Raw genomic sequence first — 19,083 nt, forward strand, 5'->3', positions numbered from 1 at the left:
GAACTATTTATTAAAATTTTCAGTGAACTTTATAAGCGATGCTGCTTATCCCTGGGAACCTTCTCAACCCTTTGTTTTTGTTCAATATTAAAACAAATAAGTGTGAAATTTTAAGATTTCAGGTATTTTGTAATTTTTGAAAAAAAAATACTGTAGAAAACCATAGAGAGCTAGCTATGGTATTTACTTATTTAAGTTTCCATTTAACTTTTAAATATGTACTGATAACCTTGGGAGTTCCCTGGACATTTTTTTCTTAGAAATTTTAAATGAAGTCTATTGATAGAATAAAAACTTTGATTTTGAAAAGTCTGAAAATTTGTTAAATAAGCAATAATGCTTTAAGACAATAATTACAACAAAGTCAAGATTGGCATTTGTATTTTAAATTTTTTTGATGACAATATTTTGCCCCCTTTTTACTGCAAATGAATATTGGCTTCAAATATCAGTTATTGGCCTCCTTGGCAACTAATAATCGGCATTTGTATCGGCCCTGAAAAAAACATATAGTCTATCTCTAGTGTGGGACATACCAAGCAAGATATGTTCCCTCTTCAGTGTTATAGCTCACTTGCATTGGGTGCAGTGACCAACCAAATCCAACAGATGGCGCTGCACCAACAAGTCTGGAGTTGTTAGCTAACACATTAGCGATGAAAGAATTTTTGTCCACGCGTTGTGTATTTCAGGTGCATTTGTTTTTCTTGTAGTGGCAAGAAAGAGATAGAGGAGAGCTACAAGGCACTCTAGGGAGCCCACGCCATGTAAAAGCACAATACACCAATTTATTTGGAGAAAGTTGACGGAGATACAAGTGATTTGGGTTACAAGTGTGGTTAAGGAACAAATTAGACTTCTAAGTCGAGGCGGCTTTAAATGCTTTCTGCTGCAATTGGCAGCGCCACAAACCCGTGGCCTCTTTACACCGTCACGCCTTGCAGCCATAATCACACAATCCAGAGCTGTCTGGCATTGTACTTCCTCCAGCAGTAAAACTAAGCACAAATACTGAGTGGCAACTTCACAGAGAAACATCGTGCACAAACATTGACGAGTGTGTGTAGTTTGTGTGTTTGCCCGTGTACCCGCGGTCGCTCGCTTCTGGGTCGAGTGTTGAGTCTCTGCCAATAGATTGCATTATGGGCTAAATTTACTGAACGAACACACACGGCGGGCCTTTGTGCCTTGCACAGAAGGCGGAAGCAGGTCTCCATGGAGACAGCAAAGGGATGGGAAATGAATTGATTTGCTAAAAGGAAGGGGCACGATGAGACATATCACTTTTTAATGGGCAGATGATGAACACTCATCTCGATTGAACGTTGAAAAATATTCCTTGAAAGATTCAAAATTGGGGGAAAGTTGTGCCTGCTGGCGCACCGGTTAACCCCGCCACCTACAACCAAACATTCATCAGTTTGTTAAACCACTCTGCCATCTTGTATCTATAATGTATGCATTCAAAATCAGTTGGAGGGCAGTCAATATTGAATCTTTTAACAACGACTTCTAAGTTTGGTCATGAGTAGCTTTAATACACTGTAATAGATTTATATGTAGACTGGAAATACATGGTGCTGGCGAAGCCTGCAGGCAAACATTTTGTTTCATCTATTTTGGCGGTCGACTTTTTTTTCCTGGGCCTAGTTAGATACTTGCTCTAATATACGGGATATGGAAAAGGTATAATTCCTGAAGTTTTGGAAGTGGGTTGGCAACAGAGGCAGACCAGAAGGAGTTATGGTTATAGGATCGAGACACAGCACCAACGAAAAAGCACACAAGCATTTGTTTTGATTTTGTTACTAGGACGGTATTTAACAGCAACACAAATGTTGAGCAGGGAAATCTCTCGTTTCACATACCTGTCTGTAGTGGGTGAATTTAGTGACGTCGACCTCCTATTGCTGAAGAAGTTCTCCTTGGCGACCAGCCGCACGCTGCCTCCCTCCTTTTGGGCTTTGATCAGTGAGGCCTGGGCCACCTCATCCCGACTCAGGTACCTATAGAATAGAATGAACTGCTATTTATATCGCTATATCGCACTTTTTTAGTCGTACCCAAAGCGCTTTACAAAGCCTCACATTCACACACCAGTGGTCGGCTGCTGCCACGCAAGGCGCTGCCAGGTCCACTTGGAGCAAATTGGGGTTCAGTGTCTTGCTCGAGGACATTTCAACATGGTCACCAGGGGTGAGGGTTGAACCCACAACCTCACGGATGAGAGATGACCACTCTACCACAGAGCCCCGCCACAACTACCTACAGAAATGTGACCAATGGGAGTCACGAGTAATGAAAACTATAATTTTGAGGAGGGAGTAAAATCTATTAAGGTCTGATTTACTTAAGGCCTGCATTTGCAAAATGAGTGCAAATTTGCAACCCAACCCCCCCGCCCCCACAAACGTTCTGTGCGTTTTTTCTTGCACATTGTGGGAGGAGTAAAGTAAATGCAAATAGATGAATTTAGCAAGCGAGATGTGATTTATGAAACCTGAGACGAATTGTGATGGCTGATTTTGAAATGGCAGGTGCAAACAATCACTGTGTGTTTAAACATTTTTGAAATGCCAGAAACAAAAACATACTGTCACGTCTATTCAGCAATGCAATTTTGGAGCTGACCTGAGCCAGTCACAAGAAGGAGTCATGCCACGTCCTCTATAACAAAAGTCCTTTCAACTCTGCATTTCCTTGTATTGTGACAGTTGGTGCAATTTTTCATGTGTGCTGTCTCAATTCTTAAACATAAGATATGCATAACTACATCCAATTGCCATGCACTCGAGTGAGTTGAAAAAAGCTCGCCTACCATTTGTATGCCTGTTGCCAACAGCGTGTAGTGTAAATTTCGTCAACGAAAACTAAACACAAATTTTGTCAACACACATTTTTCACTGGACAAAAACTAGACTAGACTAAAACCCTCATTAATAAACAATAACTGGGACTAAATTAGTATGCATTTTCGTCGACTAATAAAAACAAGACAAAAATGTATAAAAACTGGACTAAAATCTGGACATTTTGCTAATCTGTCAGTGACAGTGTCATGTGACATACAGTGACACACCCCCTTTCAAATCTTCAGCTAGCGAGTGCAACATGCGCAAACACATGGGACAGACAGGAGGTGGATTCACGGTGAACGGTTAAAAATAAATAAATAATTATAACGCAACATTAATCCATCGGCTACAATGTTCCAACAATAATGTTAATCCAACCGCTAACTAATGCTGGCTAATTTACTAGCTCGTACCATGGAGCCATAGTAGCCACTTGTTGATATACTGTAATTGTGTGTCAAGTTGCTTTTCGTCAATAAGATGAGAGAAAATTTTATGTGAAATATTTTAGATGACAAAAAATATCAGAGGTAAAATGTTTGTCCTGACTAAAACATTGACAGTTTTTGTTGACTAAAACTAGACAAATAAAATTGTTACTACGATTAAAATGGACTGAATAAAAATGGGATGAGGTTGACTAACTATGATAAAAACTAGCAAGCGTAATTGAAACTGGACTAAAACTGAGACAACATTTTTAAATGAACACTAGCGTGTACAATCTGTTAGTTATTGAACATGCAATTCAGCACCTGCAATTGGGCTTTCAGTTAACCAGGCCTTTTAAGTCTCAACTGGGGGGGTATTCTTTAAATACTTTGTCCACCAAACAGGACAGTTTATATCTCAAGGCACGACACAATAAAATTACGGGGAAGGCAAAAAAGAAAACATGTCACACCACTGGCATGCACACTTTTTGAACATTTGAAAAGCAATTGGTTCTAAAATCTACCTTCATTTGAATGAGTTGTCCGAATTTTTATTTTTCAATATGAAGTCTGTTTAACTGCATCAGCCTGGGTCATGCATACATTGGTATTACAAATGATTACAAAAAAGTGACTAAAAATGGAAACACCCTAGTTGTAGATTGGGGTAGCAGCTGCGGTAGTAAGGTGGACCTGGACATATTACAGTGCACTGGCTGGTCAACAGCAAATGCTCACTTCTGCCATTTAAGAAACTCCTGCGGATTACAACACACATCCCTCCTCGAAATGGTGATTTTCATTGCTCCATTTGTGTCTACTCTATTTCTGCTCTCTCCCCTCCTGAATTTTTCCCATTTCGCCAGTGCAGCAAGCTTATTTCCCCACAGCGAGCGTCAATCATCTAATCTACTCCATCGGACTAGCCGCTGCTTTCCACAGCTAAATTTGGTATCCCGGTGCAAAGGTGTGCAAGTTGAAAACTGCACCCAATGCTTTATGTCAATCTGGACAGGAATTAAAATGACCTCGCCATGCCGGAGTTGACAGAATATGCAGCAGTTTCAGGGGAAAGTGAATGAAAAAGGGACAAAATAACACACCCGTGACATGCTTGCTATAAGGAAAGGAAAACTCTTGTCATCAATCTTTAAAATCACCAAAGGAACAAGCGAAGCAATGATTTGACATTTTCCACACCGACCTACAGCTACAAGGAATGGAAAATGCCTTTTGAATGACATTGAAAATGCTGTCCAAATGGAATAAATACTGGAGATCTCAGTCAAGAAATTAGTGCATGATTCAATTAAATCTGTGACCAGTGCTTACATAAAAAACCTCTGCAGTGCACAGTCAACAGACATAAGAAAATAAAAAGGGGATTATCCATGAGGCTGCGTCGTTATTTCACCAGAGATGAAGCAGTAACACGAATCAATAATTGATGTAGTCTACAAACATTTGTTTTGACAGCCATGTTTGATCAACATTATTGCTTGGACTGACACCTTGGAAATAAATCCCAGATGTGTTAAAACACTAAGTCCAATGACGACTGCATGCAAAATAAAAATAAAAAAAGACAGAAAACAAACAAGACTGTTTTTGTGATTTGCAAGTGTTTCCACCTGCTCTACGACTGGGTTGATACAAGGGCAGCGAAAGAAAGAATGCTGAAGATATGAAAGATATCAATCAAAATGGATGTTAGGGGGCAGAACACAGAGGAAGGAAAAACATCCAAGGGGAGACGCTTGTGTGAAAAAACGGAGGGCTGACGGTGTATCGTCATCAAACGGATGATCTTCCTTTCCTTCAAACAGCCGCAGCTCACCGCATGAAGCCTGCACATGCAAAATAAGCGCAGATGTGCTTCTGGGAGAGGAGGTGGCGGGTTTGCAGCTTTTCATATTGCTGGCTGCGTAGAGAGCGCAATCAGGTGACTGCTGTAGCATCCTTTGCAATAGAATGCAGATTACGCCGACTGCTTTGTAGTTATAGCAGCTTCTACTCCTTTGGAAGGAGTACTGCACAAGTACGTGTCCCAAGACTTTTGGTCCTTATATTGTTTATATGTTGAATGCCTTCCCATGGATCTGCCTACAAACTACATTTGGCCACTGCAGCCACGCAGTTTTACGGGCATATATGTTTTTGCTGCTGGCCATCGTATGCTAGTTCCTTCGGGCGTACCTGCAGACCTGCAAAGCACCAGACGGTGCTCAGGTGTGTAAAAGCGAGCTAATGAGCTGCTTCACCAGCCGCCGCCCGCTGAATACGCCTTTGATGGATGGCCATGCTGCTCTCTGGCAGGAGCCGGCCACGGCTTCACTCCACCCGAGGTCAGCTGTCATGAAGCTGAAGCAGTTTTTCGGGGGGGAAATAAAAGCATTTGGCAGCAAATGACCAGTGGCGAACACAGAAGTCTCAAGACTCGAGGAGGAACCGGCCTCCAGCAAAGTGATGGTGAATATAAAGTCATAATACCTCAACTTAAAGCCACAGAGACACGTTTACGAAAAATGAATACAATGACACGGTCTGCATTTCCTTCAAGATCTCAAGTACTATGTGGCTAAATATCAGAAACTAAGTACAACTTAATGCTGTGTTTTTCAGTGTATTACACTCATTTTGATCCCTGAACAAAACAAAATAAATTATTCTAGGTTTGGTGCCAACGTTTAAATTAACTTTTCTTTTTTAGGAGATTGCAACATCAATAGCTTCCCATCCTTTTCAGAAATGAACGATGCAGACAAGTGCAACATTAACAGTTTGAATTCATCATTATGGAATTTCTTACTGCTTTGGCTCCATCTTAAAAGCCAGGACAGCGCGTTTCCATCTAAGTTATTATTTTATTTTTTTTAAACATCTGGCAAGCAAAGACGTGTGTGAGCCAGAAGATGAGCTACATTGTGTTTGCTAACAGACTGTAGCTAGAGAGTTACACTTATTGTCTCTAAACTAATATACAGTATTTTGTGTGGGAGCAATAATAATCACATTACATAATTGCCCCTGCATTTGGAAAAATTTCATTGCCAGTTTTGAAGTCAACGTGGGCCAAGTAAAATAACAGGACTGCAGATTTTTTAATTTATTTTGCATTGAGAAAAATGGTTCAAATTCAAAAAAATTTGAGGTCAATCAGCTTCTCAAAACAAATTGTGCTGGCTTAGCGGTTCCACCATATTTATGTATATATAATAAACAAACGATGCAGCGTAATGAGCTATCATGGGACAAGGTTTGCACTAATTTCAGAACGAGGTGTACTCCAACTGAACGCAAACTTAATTAAAATCCTCCTCACTCCTCTCAAAATCCCGATGACTCAAAACAGTAACAATGTTGGCAACCTGGGCAAAACGCATTACATATTTGGTTGTTGAAAGTGGAGCGTCTCAGTGGTGCAAAGGTGAGATGCGATCGTCCCGCAACGCCTGAGCCGGAGGCTGATTGGTTTTGATTAGCGAATACATCAAACAACTATCAAATCAAGCTGGGCCAATTGCCTCCTACTTATACCTTGATTAAGTTCATGCACCCAGACATGTTCCTCCACTCGAGAAAGCCGTGCACACATGCACACACAACACACAAATAATTGACCAAGTCTCGCCCACAACACCTGTGATTGTGTGTTCTTGTCCAGAAAAATATAAATACACACGCACAACAGTAACCCTGTCCTCTCTATTGCCTCAGTTCTCTCTTTGAAACGCCCACATCGAAAACTTATTTTTTGCCTTTCGTGTTGCCGGAGGGCAGCAAGTATTGACAAATACGCTTGTTTTCTCGTGAAATCACACGTCACCTGCTGGATGGTGACTTACTGGCGTTTCCACCATCGACAATGATACAGCAGGCTAATAATGTACTATTACAACTGTAAAGAGTTGGAGGCTACTAATGTGAACAGTGCAGTGCACAAAACTTTCAATTGCCACCACACACTGTGTACTGTAGTTAGCATATTTGGAGCAAGTGCCACTTGGTTCTGCCTCCCTCAAGGAGGTTTTTGTGAGCAGAATTACACAAATAAAACAAAACTGCACTTTTCGGAGCTTTTACTGTGGGCAGTTTAAGGCACACCTGTGCACTAATCATAGTGTATAATCAGTATCTTGATATGGCACACGTGTGAGGTGGGGCAAAGGAGAAGTGCTCACTATCGCAGATTTAGACTGGTTTGTAAACAATATTTGGGAGAAATGGTGATATTGTGTATGTGGAAAAAGTTTCAGATCTTTGAATTCATCTCATAAAAAATGGAGGCATGCTGCGTTCATATTTTTGTTGAACATAGTTTTTCTGCTGTTCCATGAAAGGAAAATAAATGATATCATTTTGAGATATGTTGCAAGTGAGTATGTATTATGGTGAAAAACAAAATTGAATCATCACTTTTCAGGAGATCCCAAAAATGTCACGTTTGTTCAACCATTAACATTGCATTGTCAAAGAGAGCAAGTCATTTTCAACACAATTTGTAAAAATAACACCCACAGGTGAAGACTGACTGACTAATAGTATAGATTTGTGAAAAAAATATGAAATTTACCGCATTTGAAAACAATTCTATATTAAAGGCAAATACGTACGTCATAAGAAAGCCCTCCAAACTCCAACCTTGCTATCATGAAAAATATTTTATTTGAAGATGAATTTCCCCTTCAAGATGATATTTTCAGATGGAGTCTGACCTCTTGGTGCTGTTGTGAGGTCGCTGGGCAGTGGCCATCTGCTGCAACCCGAGCGTGGGGCTGTGGTAGAGGAGACGGCTACGTCGGAGCAGCTTCTGCTTCATGGCTGCCAGGCCATTCCATTCCTGAACGAAACGCAGCACCTGCAGGGCAGACGTTGACACCTTGCATCACTTTCAGATTGGGGTTGGGGTGAAAGGTAGCCAGAAAAAAAATGCATATCTTTGGATATCTGAAGCACCGTAAAGTGTTTTTGGTTGCCTATTCAAAAATAATCATCATTCCAGACAGCCAAATAAAACCATTCAAACTGAGACACAGTGATGTATATGCTTCAGAACAGGTCAGACCTTTAAAGAAAATCCATAAGAAAAATAAAAGATAGCCTATATAAAAATGAATAGATAATACTAATACACTTTAGATGGTTATGTATTGCCTGCCAAAGATATTCAGAAGTTAACACCATTCAAAGCTATCAAAACACTGGCTACTGGCTGTCATGTCTGACGGCGAGTGCTTGTGAATCTCTATGCAAGTTTACTGTATGAATAGCATGAATACATTGAATCAATAAGGATGATTTGACAATCTGCAAAGATAATGACCACATTTGTGTCACGTTTCGGTTCTGTGGGCTTGAGTTTTTGTCTGATTTTGGGTAGGGATGCACGATAATATCGGTGGCCGATAATTATCGGTAATTATCAACCAATTTGACGTCAAACAGATACACCAGATAATAAAGAAATAAGCCAATAATTATCGGCAGTTACCAACCAATTTGACGTCATACAGATAAACCAGATAATAAAGAAATCAGCCGATAATAATAGACTTGTCGCGTTGGTCCATCTGTTGTGTTACTGGTTGTCTTTGAAGCAGAGGTATCAATAAAATTCAGCTTCATGGTGTGTTACACAATGTTTCGATGTACTTCTAGTAGGACTCGAAAGTGTATTTGTATGTAAGTTAATTTTGCAAACAATTATCAGCTTACTTATCAGTTATCGGCACGTTCTAAATTATTGGTTTATCGGTATGGGTTAAAAATAGTATTATCGTGCATCCCTAATTTTGGGTGCTCATGTTCTTTGTTGTCTGAGTGTTGAGTGTTTTATTTTTCCCCTCGTCTCGTTATGTGAAACCATGTCCGCCTGTGTGTCTTCACTTCCCCTGTGTGTCAACCTATCAGTGTCTTCCCCAGGTGTGTCTTGTCAAGTAATTATCAGAGGTGTATTTAATTTGTGGGGTTTGTTCAGTCAGTGTAGGAGCATTGTCTACGTTATGTGCGGAAGTTCGTGTGTCAAGTCTTCGTCACAGCCAAGTAGCCATTGACACAGCCAAGTTGTCTTCGTCACCGCCAAGTCGTCTTCGTCACAGCCAAGTCATCTTCGTCACAGCCAAGTAGCCATTGCCACAGCCAAGGCGTCTTCGTCACCGCCAAGTCGCCTTCATCACAGCCAAGTCGTCTTTGTCACAGCCAAGTCGTCTTTGTCACAGCTAATTCGTCTTCGTCACAGCCAAGTCGTCTTCGTCACAGCCAAGTAGCCATTGTCACAGCCAAGGCGTCTTCATCATAGCCAAGTTGTCTTCGTCACAGCCAAAGCCAAGCCATCGTCACAGCCACAGCCAAGCTATAGCCCCAGCCAAGTCATAGCCACTCCACAGGAAGTTAAGTCAAATCAGGTTCTGTCACATCACGCTCGTTCCAGTCATGGTGACCAGTCTAGTCACGTCCTGTCCAGTCATGGCGACTAGTCTAGTCACGTCCTGCATTTGGGTCATAAACAATAATATAATCATTGTTATTGAAGTAACCTTCAACATGCTCCATCATGGTTGTGTGAAACGATTCCAAACACAGCCAGTGCTGTGAAAAAGCATTTGCCCACTTCTTAATTAATTAATTATTTATTTATTTTGTGCCTTTATTACTCTTAAATTCTTCGGACCATCAAGTCAATTACACATCTCACAAAGTCAACCACAGCAAAGACATGTAGTTTCTACGTAATTTGATTAAAAGCCATTCAAACCGATCTGTGATAAAGTAATAGCACCCCTATGTTAAATTACCTCACATTTGCCAAGAAACATATTTTTTTAAATGTAATTGCACATATCTTATTTCTTATTCATTTATATTCAATATAATCCCTCAAGGTGGAATTCAATTAACATTCCGCTGTATACTTTGTGTTGCACACCACACAGAGAACCTGATCACACGCTGGAGACATACAAGGATAGATACAGAGTGAAATTGGTGCGTGCAGTAAGCAGGCTAGCATGTGTAATTGTCCTTTTAAATTTTTTGTCTGCAACGGTACTTGAACCTATTACCCTGTGGCTACAAAGCTCAACCTTACAGATGCCATACCTTAATGATCCCCAAGACTTTGAGATACATTCTGTGGACTGTTGGGACAAAAGAGATTTTTGGAAGGTGTGTAAAAATAACACAGCATTTAATAAAACAGCATCACAATAGTCAAGTGGGCGGTCGCAGTGTTGAAGGTCTGGGGATGCTTTGCTAATTCACGAACTAGACGACTTACTGTGTTTATGGAACAATTCTGCTCTCTACAGGAACATCCTGATGGCAAACGTCTGGTCAGTTCATGCTCTTAAGCTCATCACTCTTTATTTGGTTTATTCTATAGAACAATGACCCAAAACATACCAGAAAGTCTACCTCTAAATGGCTTAAAAAACAAGAAAAATGGTTTGGGTTGACCAATTCAAAGTCTGGACTTGAATTCAGTTGACATGATGTGGTATGATCTTCAAATGGCAGTTCATGCTAAAAAAAACCTCTCAATGTGACTGAATTAAAACAATTATCTGCAGACGAGCTAATATTCCTCCACAGCTATTTGAAGAACTCATCACCAATTACCTAATTGTCTCATGTTTACTGTATAAGAGGCAAAACAAAATCTGCAATAATTTGCAACAGATACTGTATGAAATGCAGCATGAAATATTTTTTCTCCTAAACAGGTTGTGGGCGAGTTTATACTTTGTTGCGTCCAGCCTACACAAAACTGCATGCTCAGTATTGATCTCAGTGGACAAGTGGAGCAAAGCAGGGTGTAAATGATGGGTGCAGCTCACGCCTTGCCCTTACAAATGGACATAAACAACGGGACAGGTAGCGACTGTGTCAGCGACAGTGCTGCTGCAAAGACAGGTTCGCTGGATTCAATATGAGCTGTTTGGTGCGCGCGGGGTCGTTTGAGGCGATGATCCGTCTTCCTGTAATGATCCTCATAAAACTGCATTTTCTCCCTTGCCTGCCTCCTGACACTGGCTTAGACTCCCTCACTTTCTTTCCATCTCCAAACCCCTGCCCGGCTATTCCTCCAACCTTTGTGGCTCTAGACCCCGCAGGGCTGGAAACTGGTGTCCATACTGAGCCATAACGTTGTGCTATTTGCTCATGATTGCCAGCGGCGCTGTCAGTTATCGGTTAGATTTGATAGCCCTGTGCATCGTCTTTACTAAGACACCCTAGTTAATAATTACAACTTATCTTACTGCAAAATAAAGGTCAGGCTGTAGCCCCATATAAGTTTAAATGTATGCCACATGCCTGATGACAAGGCAGAAAAACACGTTTGATTTATTCTAACCATTGAGAAAAATAATAATACTCAAATGATAAACAACATCAACAACAACAATATTGCAATGTGGGGGGACAGAATTATGAATTTCCAAGTATTTCACTAAATGACCTAAAAGGGTTAAATTACCATATTCATAATAAAAAACCCATTTCAGGGAAATTCAGGCGTGTAAAACAGAATACAATGATTTGCAAATCCTTTTCAACCTACATTAAAAACACTACTCTACAAAGACAGGGTATTTGGCGGACGTGGCTCAGGGTGTAGAGATGGTCGTTCAGTAACCAGAAGGTCGGCTGCTCGATCCCAAAGTCATGTGTCGTCGTGTCCTTGGGCAAGGCACTTCACACACATTGTCTCCAGTGCCACTCACACTGGTGTATGGAAGGTGCGAATGTTTGGTGGTGGTCGGAGGGACCGTAGGCGCATACTGGCAGCCACACTACCGTCAGCCTGCTCCAGGGCAGCTCTGGCTACTTAAGTAGCTTACCGCCACCACAGTGTGAATGTGTGAGTGCAAGAAAAATGTACCCATTCCATTGTAAAGCGTCTTTGAGTGTCTAGAAAAGCACTATATAAATCGGATTATTATTATTTAATGTTCAAAAAGGTACATTTTATTGTTTTCGTTTGCAAATATATGTTTCTGTTTCATATTTACCTTGACATTTTTTTGGGTCAAATTACAGTTTTTTGACTGCTGTGCTAAGTACACACTTCAGACCGTCAATGTAAAATACTATGCCATACAATGCCACTTAAAATCTAATGAGTCTTAACACGTGTATGTATATATATATATATATATATATATATATATATATATATATATATATATATATATATATATAGAAAGAGAAATAGCAATGTTTGAGAAACACAAAAGGTGCTTTTTGGTCAGTTAGTTGACCATACTGTAAGTTAAAATATAAGCGAAGTGCACATTACTTTTGCGCATGCGTGAAAAAAAAGCAAGGCTACCAAACTAGCCGTCATTTGAATGGCGGAGATTAGAGTGGTGACAGTCTTTGCGTAACTGTACACCTTAAAGCTTGCAAGTCAACCCCCCAAAGTCAGTAAACCACATGCATAAAATACATTAAACAAAAAACAGCAACTTTCCAGCGGTTGAAATGTTACAAATCAGAGCTCATTCCATTGGATCCAATTTATTTTCAATGACCGTATGGTAGTTTAGCCTACCCACAATGCACCACGCCACTACCCATAATGCACCGTGCCGTCGAGATGAGCACTTCGCTTATCATGGTCAATTGTTTTCATTGTCATTAGCATACTGGTGAATGTTTTAAGAAGACTCACATTCATTTTTTATTAAAAATCTCTTTTTGACACTTCCCAAAAAAATCCCTCCACTGAAGAGCACCAAAGAGACATTGTTTTTATTTGTTATTTTTTTAAATCCAACATATCCTAGCAGCGCTCCTGCATGCTCTGATTGTTTTGTCTTTTACTGAAGTGAGGCTACTTTTAAATCCAACGTGACCGCCGCTTTTGTGGAATTTTCTGAGGGGAAAAAAACAAAAAAAAAAAATGGAATGAGCACTTGAAATGTCTCTAAAATCCCCCATAACTAGTAGATATTAACCCTTTTACTCCATTACATCTATCCTCAAAAATTTAATTTTCAAGTAAAGATTCCTGAGGTTTACATGGACCTTTATCATTGGTTTGACTTCTAATCAAACTCCTATCTTGCAGATATTTAAATATGTTCATCTATTTTAGAAGTTTCTGACAAATAATAAAACAATAATTGATAATTTACCACCTTATAAATAAATCAAAATGGGAGGCTGATCTTGGATGTAGTTATACAGAGGACAATTGGGAAAGATTATTGGTTTCAGCCCAAACAAAATTAGTGCCCACCAAACACAGACAGATTCAATTTAACATCTATCACAGGACATATTTCACTCTAAATATAGGTTGGGTAAAATGAGAAATGATTTGTCTGATCAATGTCAGAAGTGTACTTTGTTGTGCATATGTTGTGGAGTTGTATGTGTCTGAAGTTATACAGACTTTGGAACCTGATCCTCGTACCTGGTTGCTAGGAGATGTAACTTTACTGAAACTGAATTCTAATATAAGAAAAAACATTTTGTATTATTGGCAGCAACTGCTGCAAAGAAATGCATACTTAAGAGCTGAAAAAGTGTTGATCCCCAAAAGAAAAACACTGGATTAATGAACTTCTATCATACTGTACAACAGATTTTTTTTTAAATAATTAACTCAAGAAATCTCGTTGACTTTGAATCGATCTGGACTCCTTTTTTGAATATGGTGCTTGATATGATTTCAGATTGGTGATCTTTTTGTTTTGTTATTATCTATTTTTTACTTTTTTTGTGAACAGAGGGCTCTATTTATTACTCCATTGATTATTTTTATTTTGTAAACTTTTTTTTGTATTGTTTAGTTTTTTGTTTTGTTATTGAAAACTTTGAAAATTATAAATAAAATATTCAGGGGAAAAATCCCCTATAAAAAATTAATTGATGAAAATTGATTAAGTACATGACCGATTCTACTAGCCTGGTAAGCCAAAGCCACTTTCTTTCTGCACAAAAGAAATGGGTCTGGACAGGCTGCTCGGTCCAGTTCAAAACGAGCCGTGAAAACAAATTTTAGTTTAGCTGTGACGTATTCTTCGTGAGCAATGTCACTCTTCGGTGGCGGAGGTCCATCCTCATAACATTCAAAATGGTGGGCGGAAGAAACAATAATTTGTCTCATTCCACATTAAACTCAGTTTTTAATGACCAGAAATCCCAGAAGCTGACAGCACTGGAAGCATTTAATTCAAAAGAAGACGTGCTCTTCAATAAGTCGCTTTTCTGACGTAACATCTGCTCTTTGCTTATTGGTTCACTGTCTGTTTGCTCAGGTTTGCCCCAATGGTCACTTCTTGTACATGAAGCAACACCAAAATGACCTTGACTGATGGTCTTGCTCAGAACAGACTGCTTGCCTTCCTGCCTAGATGACCCTCTCTTCTCTTCCCAAATTCCTAACTAGGCAGCATGAAGAATCTTCCCGTGATTCTTACTGCACTCTATCACAGACCACAACCTTGTAGACTGCTCTATTAGACTTGAAGCTTCAAATAAAAAGAAATTCAAAAGATAAATTGTTTTCCAGACTGTTTTCATTCATCTCGCCGAACTGCTGAAAATTCCACAACACTCGCCATAGAAATACGCTCGATGGAGACCAGACTAAATTGTTGGTACAGCAATGAGTCTGGATTTCCAGGCTACTACCCCCAATAATCTTTCGTTTGAACTCGTTAAGTCAAGGTTTTTTAGGACAAGTGTCCACGTTTGAAACCTCACAGTAATTTTGACATCTCAGAATTTTGGCCTGTATGAGGAATTAGTGGATACATGAAACTTGTCAGCCAATCATAGAAGGTGGTTCCCTGAGTAGGAAACGAAATGAAAGGTTTGAGAAAAATGTTGAGAAATAATGAAGTTATACAATTTTACTCTACAGTAATTTCTGGACTATAAGCCACGCTAGCTAAATTTGGGGAATACTCGAGTTTGTTACACATAGAAGCCGCACCTGACTGTAAGCCGCAGGTGTTTTAATGTTACCGTACCGGGTTCCCGCTACTTTCTTTTCCATAATGAGGGCGCAAATTGTCTCGCTCTCGTTCTGTCTCTCATACTGTATTTGGGCTCACTTAGTTTGTTTTGCTCTGCCTGACGCTCTTGCGCTTCCTTTATAGTGCACCCCCTTGTGATCTGATGGATAAGCGGCACCTTTGTATTAGCCGCAGGGTTGAATGCAAGTGAAAAAAGTAGCGGTTTATTGTCCAGAAATTACTGTAATTTGAAGGTCTTTCCAGATTTTTTTATTGCCGTTATTACACAAAAACATTTCCCAAAAAAGCATTCTTTCCCAAACACAAAAAAAAATCTATTTCTCCGGAACCATGGTCCAATTTTCAAAATTATTGTTGAGTTGTGCCCTTGTTGAAGTAGCCATTTCAACCAGACTCAGCTTTTTGACAGACTGTCATTTTTGGGGAAATCTTGGCACGTTGCTATTCCTAGCAATTTTCACAATGCAAGTCCTCTTTAAGGTGCTCTTACTGAAATGAAATATCAAGGTCTTTATATTACAGCAAGCACACACATACACGCACACTCGTGCGCACACAAAGAGTAGACCTGTATTCGATTTTCTCTGTGCCGGCTGAAGTCCTCGGGCAGGTCGTCCCAGTTGGTTAGTTTGATGTCCAGGGGGATGAAGCTCAAGTTCAACGGAGCACCATCCTAACAGATGAGAAGATGGAGACGAAGAGTTAGCCTCAAGCGAGAGGATTTGGTACAATAGTATTAATACCACTCCCTCTCTATCCCTCTGTTCCTATTACTAAAGACTAAAATGACTGCTCTATGTGTTATGTGCTCAAATCTCAACATTATCTTATTTGTTTTATGAACACTGCCTGATAAACGCCCCCATGAGTGAAAAGCCTGTTCAAGTAATTTTAGATTTAATTGACAATAACGGACTTGCCACTCTTCGTTGCTTACCACAGTCATTGGCATCCGTTTCCACACTTATTTAATTCAAATAGATGTAGACGGCTTTGAAGAAAATACTTCTCTCATGACAGAGCGCATGCATTAAAACTAATGAGTGAAGAAGGCTGGTGTATAGCAGCACGCTCGGTGTGATAATGATCTGCCAGTAACTGCACAATGATGTAAAAAAGTAACACCATCAACACCCCCAAAATTTTAATGTTCACATTTATTTCACACTGTGTTACTGCTTTCTGAGTGCTCACTCTTGCTACTCTAAAATTCAATGTACCCGCATTGTGAACCCAGGGTTCAGGAAGGAGGGCTATTGTCAAGCATCATGAGCATTGTGCAAAACAGAGGATGCAAAGTGGAGTTAAGGGGCAAGAGCCACTTGAGTTCAGACGTGAAGATGGTGTAGCAAGTAGAGCAGCAGGCAGGAGAAGAGATAAAGTTAAAAGGTTAATAACACACTGTATGGGATTCGGGTCCAAATCAGCACGAGGATGTTTTCCTTCTTAGTACCACCTATGTGCAGTGGCTTGTGTGTTTATTTAGATTATGGTCAAATAAATGGCAGAGAGCCAGTTAGCGGGTTGTGCTGCAGCAGCACGAAGCAGGATTACACTTTTGGTGGATAGAAAATATGCACTGTCCTCCCAATTTGCACTCTGAGCATTAAGATATTCTTACTACATAAATCTGCTACAATGCCAACCACATACTATACATTTAGATCATCTCAGCAGAAGAGGTGGTGAAGAAAAATGTTGGGGAGTCAAAATAAAGACAATCATTTAGTATGCAGTGAAATATTTAAAGTTGAATGCCCCTGAGGTTGTACAATTCCAAATTGGAATAGCTGGCTTTTTTCATTTATCCTAGAAGAACATATGTGCAACCGAAGTTAAGCTAAGTAAGACTTAAAATGATTCACCGTTAAACTTTGATCGTCATTTCAGAGTTATTAGTCCATCTATTTTCTACAATGCAATGTCCTCATTAGGGTTGTGGGTTACTGGAACCTATTCAAGTTGACTTTGGGCGGAGTATTCAATTAGCCAAACATGCATGTTTTTGGAAAGCAGAACAAAGTTGGTGTAAATGGAAGATAATATAGGCAAATATAAAGGCAAATGTTTTTTTTATATCTACATATACATAGAGCAGAAGCTTCAGCAGATTTGTTTTTTTATAAGACTGCAGTTGGAAAACTAATCCCAGATAAACCCTATATGCAAAGAATGTAGGAAAAAGAAGGGGCCGTTCCGTTCCGTCTTCAATTCCGCTTATCCGGGGTCGGGTCGCGGGGGCAGCAGTTTTAACAGGGAAGCCCAGACTTCCCTCTCCCCAGCCACTTCAGCCAGCTCCTCAGACGGGATCCCAAGGCGTTCCCAAGCCAGCCGTGAGACGTAGTCTCTCCAGCGTGTCCTGGGTCGTCCCCGGGGCTTCCGGCCGGTAGGACATGCCCGGAACACCTCCCCAGGGAGGCGCCCAGGAGGCATCCGAACCAGATGCCCGAGCCACCTCAACTGGTTCCTCTCAACGTGGAGGAGTAGCGGCTCGACGCTGAGTCCCTCCCGGATGACCGAGCTTCTCACCCTATCTCTAAGGGAGAGTCCGGCTACCCTGCGGAGGAAACTCATTTCGGCCGCTTGTATCCGGGATCTTGTTCTTTCGGTCACGACCCACAGCTCGTGACCATAGGTGAGGGTAGGAACGTAGATCGACCGGTAAATCGAGAGCTTTGCCTTTCGGCTCAGCTCCTTCTTCACCACAACGGACCGATACAGCGTCCGCATCACTGCAGACGCTGCACCGATCCGTCTGTCGATCTCCCGCTAAAAAAAGAAGGGGCCAACACTTCAAATTATTTTCCATTCTCTTTCTCTCTCTGGGTCTTGCATGCAGTAATTGATGGTGTAGTAGCACTGTTGCCTGACTTTGGTGCAGGCAGCGTTAGGTTCAGTTCCTACTCTGTGACAGTAGGGATGGGTTCCAAAGACGATACTTTTTGTGAATGATCAATTGAGAATGATAAAATGTTGCCTAAGTAATTGTACAGGTGAAGGTAAAATGTGGTAAGGTTGGAAAGGTGCTATGATGGTGTCAGTTTGACCCTACAACAAATTGTTTACATTTCAATTTTTTTTTAAATCTGAATTTGTTTTATAATAATAATAAATCAATGATCGACTGGAGCAGATTGTGTTCGACCGTAGATAGTCTTCTGTATGTATGTCGACACTCAAGCAGAATTAGGTGAATCTACAGAGAAATGCTATGCTTGAATTATAATAGATGTATTTAGTATGAAGCGCAATTAAGTCAAATGATGGCATATTGTTGCATTTGAAAGGACAGAGATTCTTGAAGTCAAGAACAAGGGAATACCAATGGATGTTTAAAAACTGACTTGAATACTAAGATTCAAAGGAAGGTAATAAAGAAGTCATTCAGTTAATGATCACCACTTATGATACAATGGTAGTAATAGGGCTATGCAACATAACTCTCATAAATACACGCCAAAACTACATACTGTAGCTTTCTCTCCATTTTATGTCTACTGTGAGCAGTCAACAGGTTGAATAGCACGTCTTATTAACCCAAAGGTGGCAAGTCTCTGCCGCCTGACTCACCAGTCACCTGATAGCAGGGCCAGTGACTAAAATAACAATGACGTCTGGAACCTGTACATCAATTTCCTCATACTCTTAATACAGTATTTCTCAGTTTAACTCTGGCAATAAATTGTCCGCTGATTGTGAACAGAGCTGCGCCTCATGTGAATTATTCGCCTGCTCCAGGATTATCCCAATGTGACAGCTTTTCAGACACAACTCCTCCAGTTTATCATTTAAACGACAGCGGGG

At 40.3% G+C, this 19,083-nt stretch overlaps 1 protein-coding gene across 5 annotated transcripts in view; it reads right to left on the reverse strand.

Annotated features, from left to right (window-relative positions):
* The window catches only part of zranb3 (zinc finger, RAN-binding domain containing 3), an 84,081-nt gene that overhangs the window by 11,646 nt on the left and 53,352 nt on the right, over nt 1–19,083 (reverse strand). For all 5 annotated transcript variants that reach the window (XM_086070011.1, XM_086070010.1, XM_086070012.1 and 2 more), the window contains 3 exons: nt 15,848–15,952; nt 8,005–8,147; nt 1,869–2,006 (listed from right to left, as the gene is read on the reverse strand). In XM_086070011.1, the coding sequence (XP_085926137.1) occupies nt 1,869–2,006; nt 8,005–8,147; nt 15,848–15,952 (386 nt within the window). The remainder of the gene's footprint in view (nt 1–1,868; nt 2,007–8,004; nt 8,148–15,847; nt 15,953–19,083) is intronic.

Source organism: Leptonotus elevatus, chromosome 2 (assembly GCF_054856555.1).
Source record: "Leptonotus elevatus isolate MCC_2025b chromosome 2, RoL_Lele_1.0, whole genome shotgun sequence".
NCBI classification, from domain to species: Eukaryota; Metazoa; Chordata; class Actinopteri; order Syngnathiformes; family Syngnathidae; genus Leptonotus; species Leptonotus elevatus.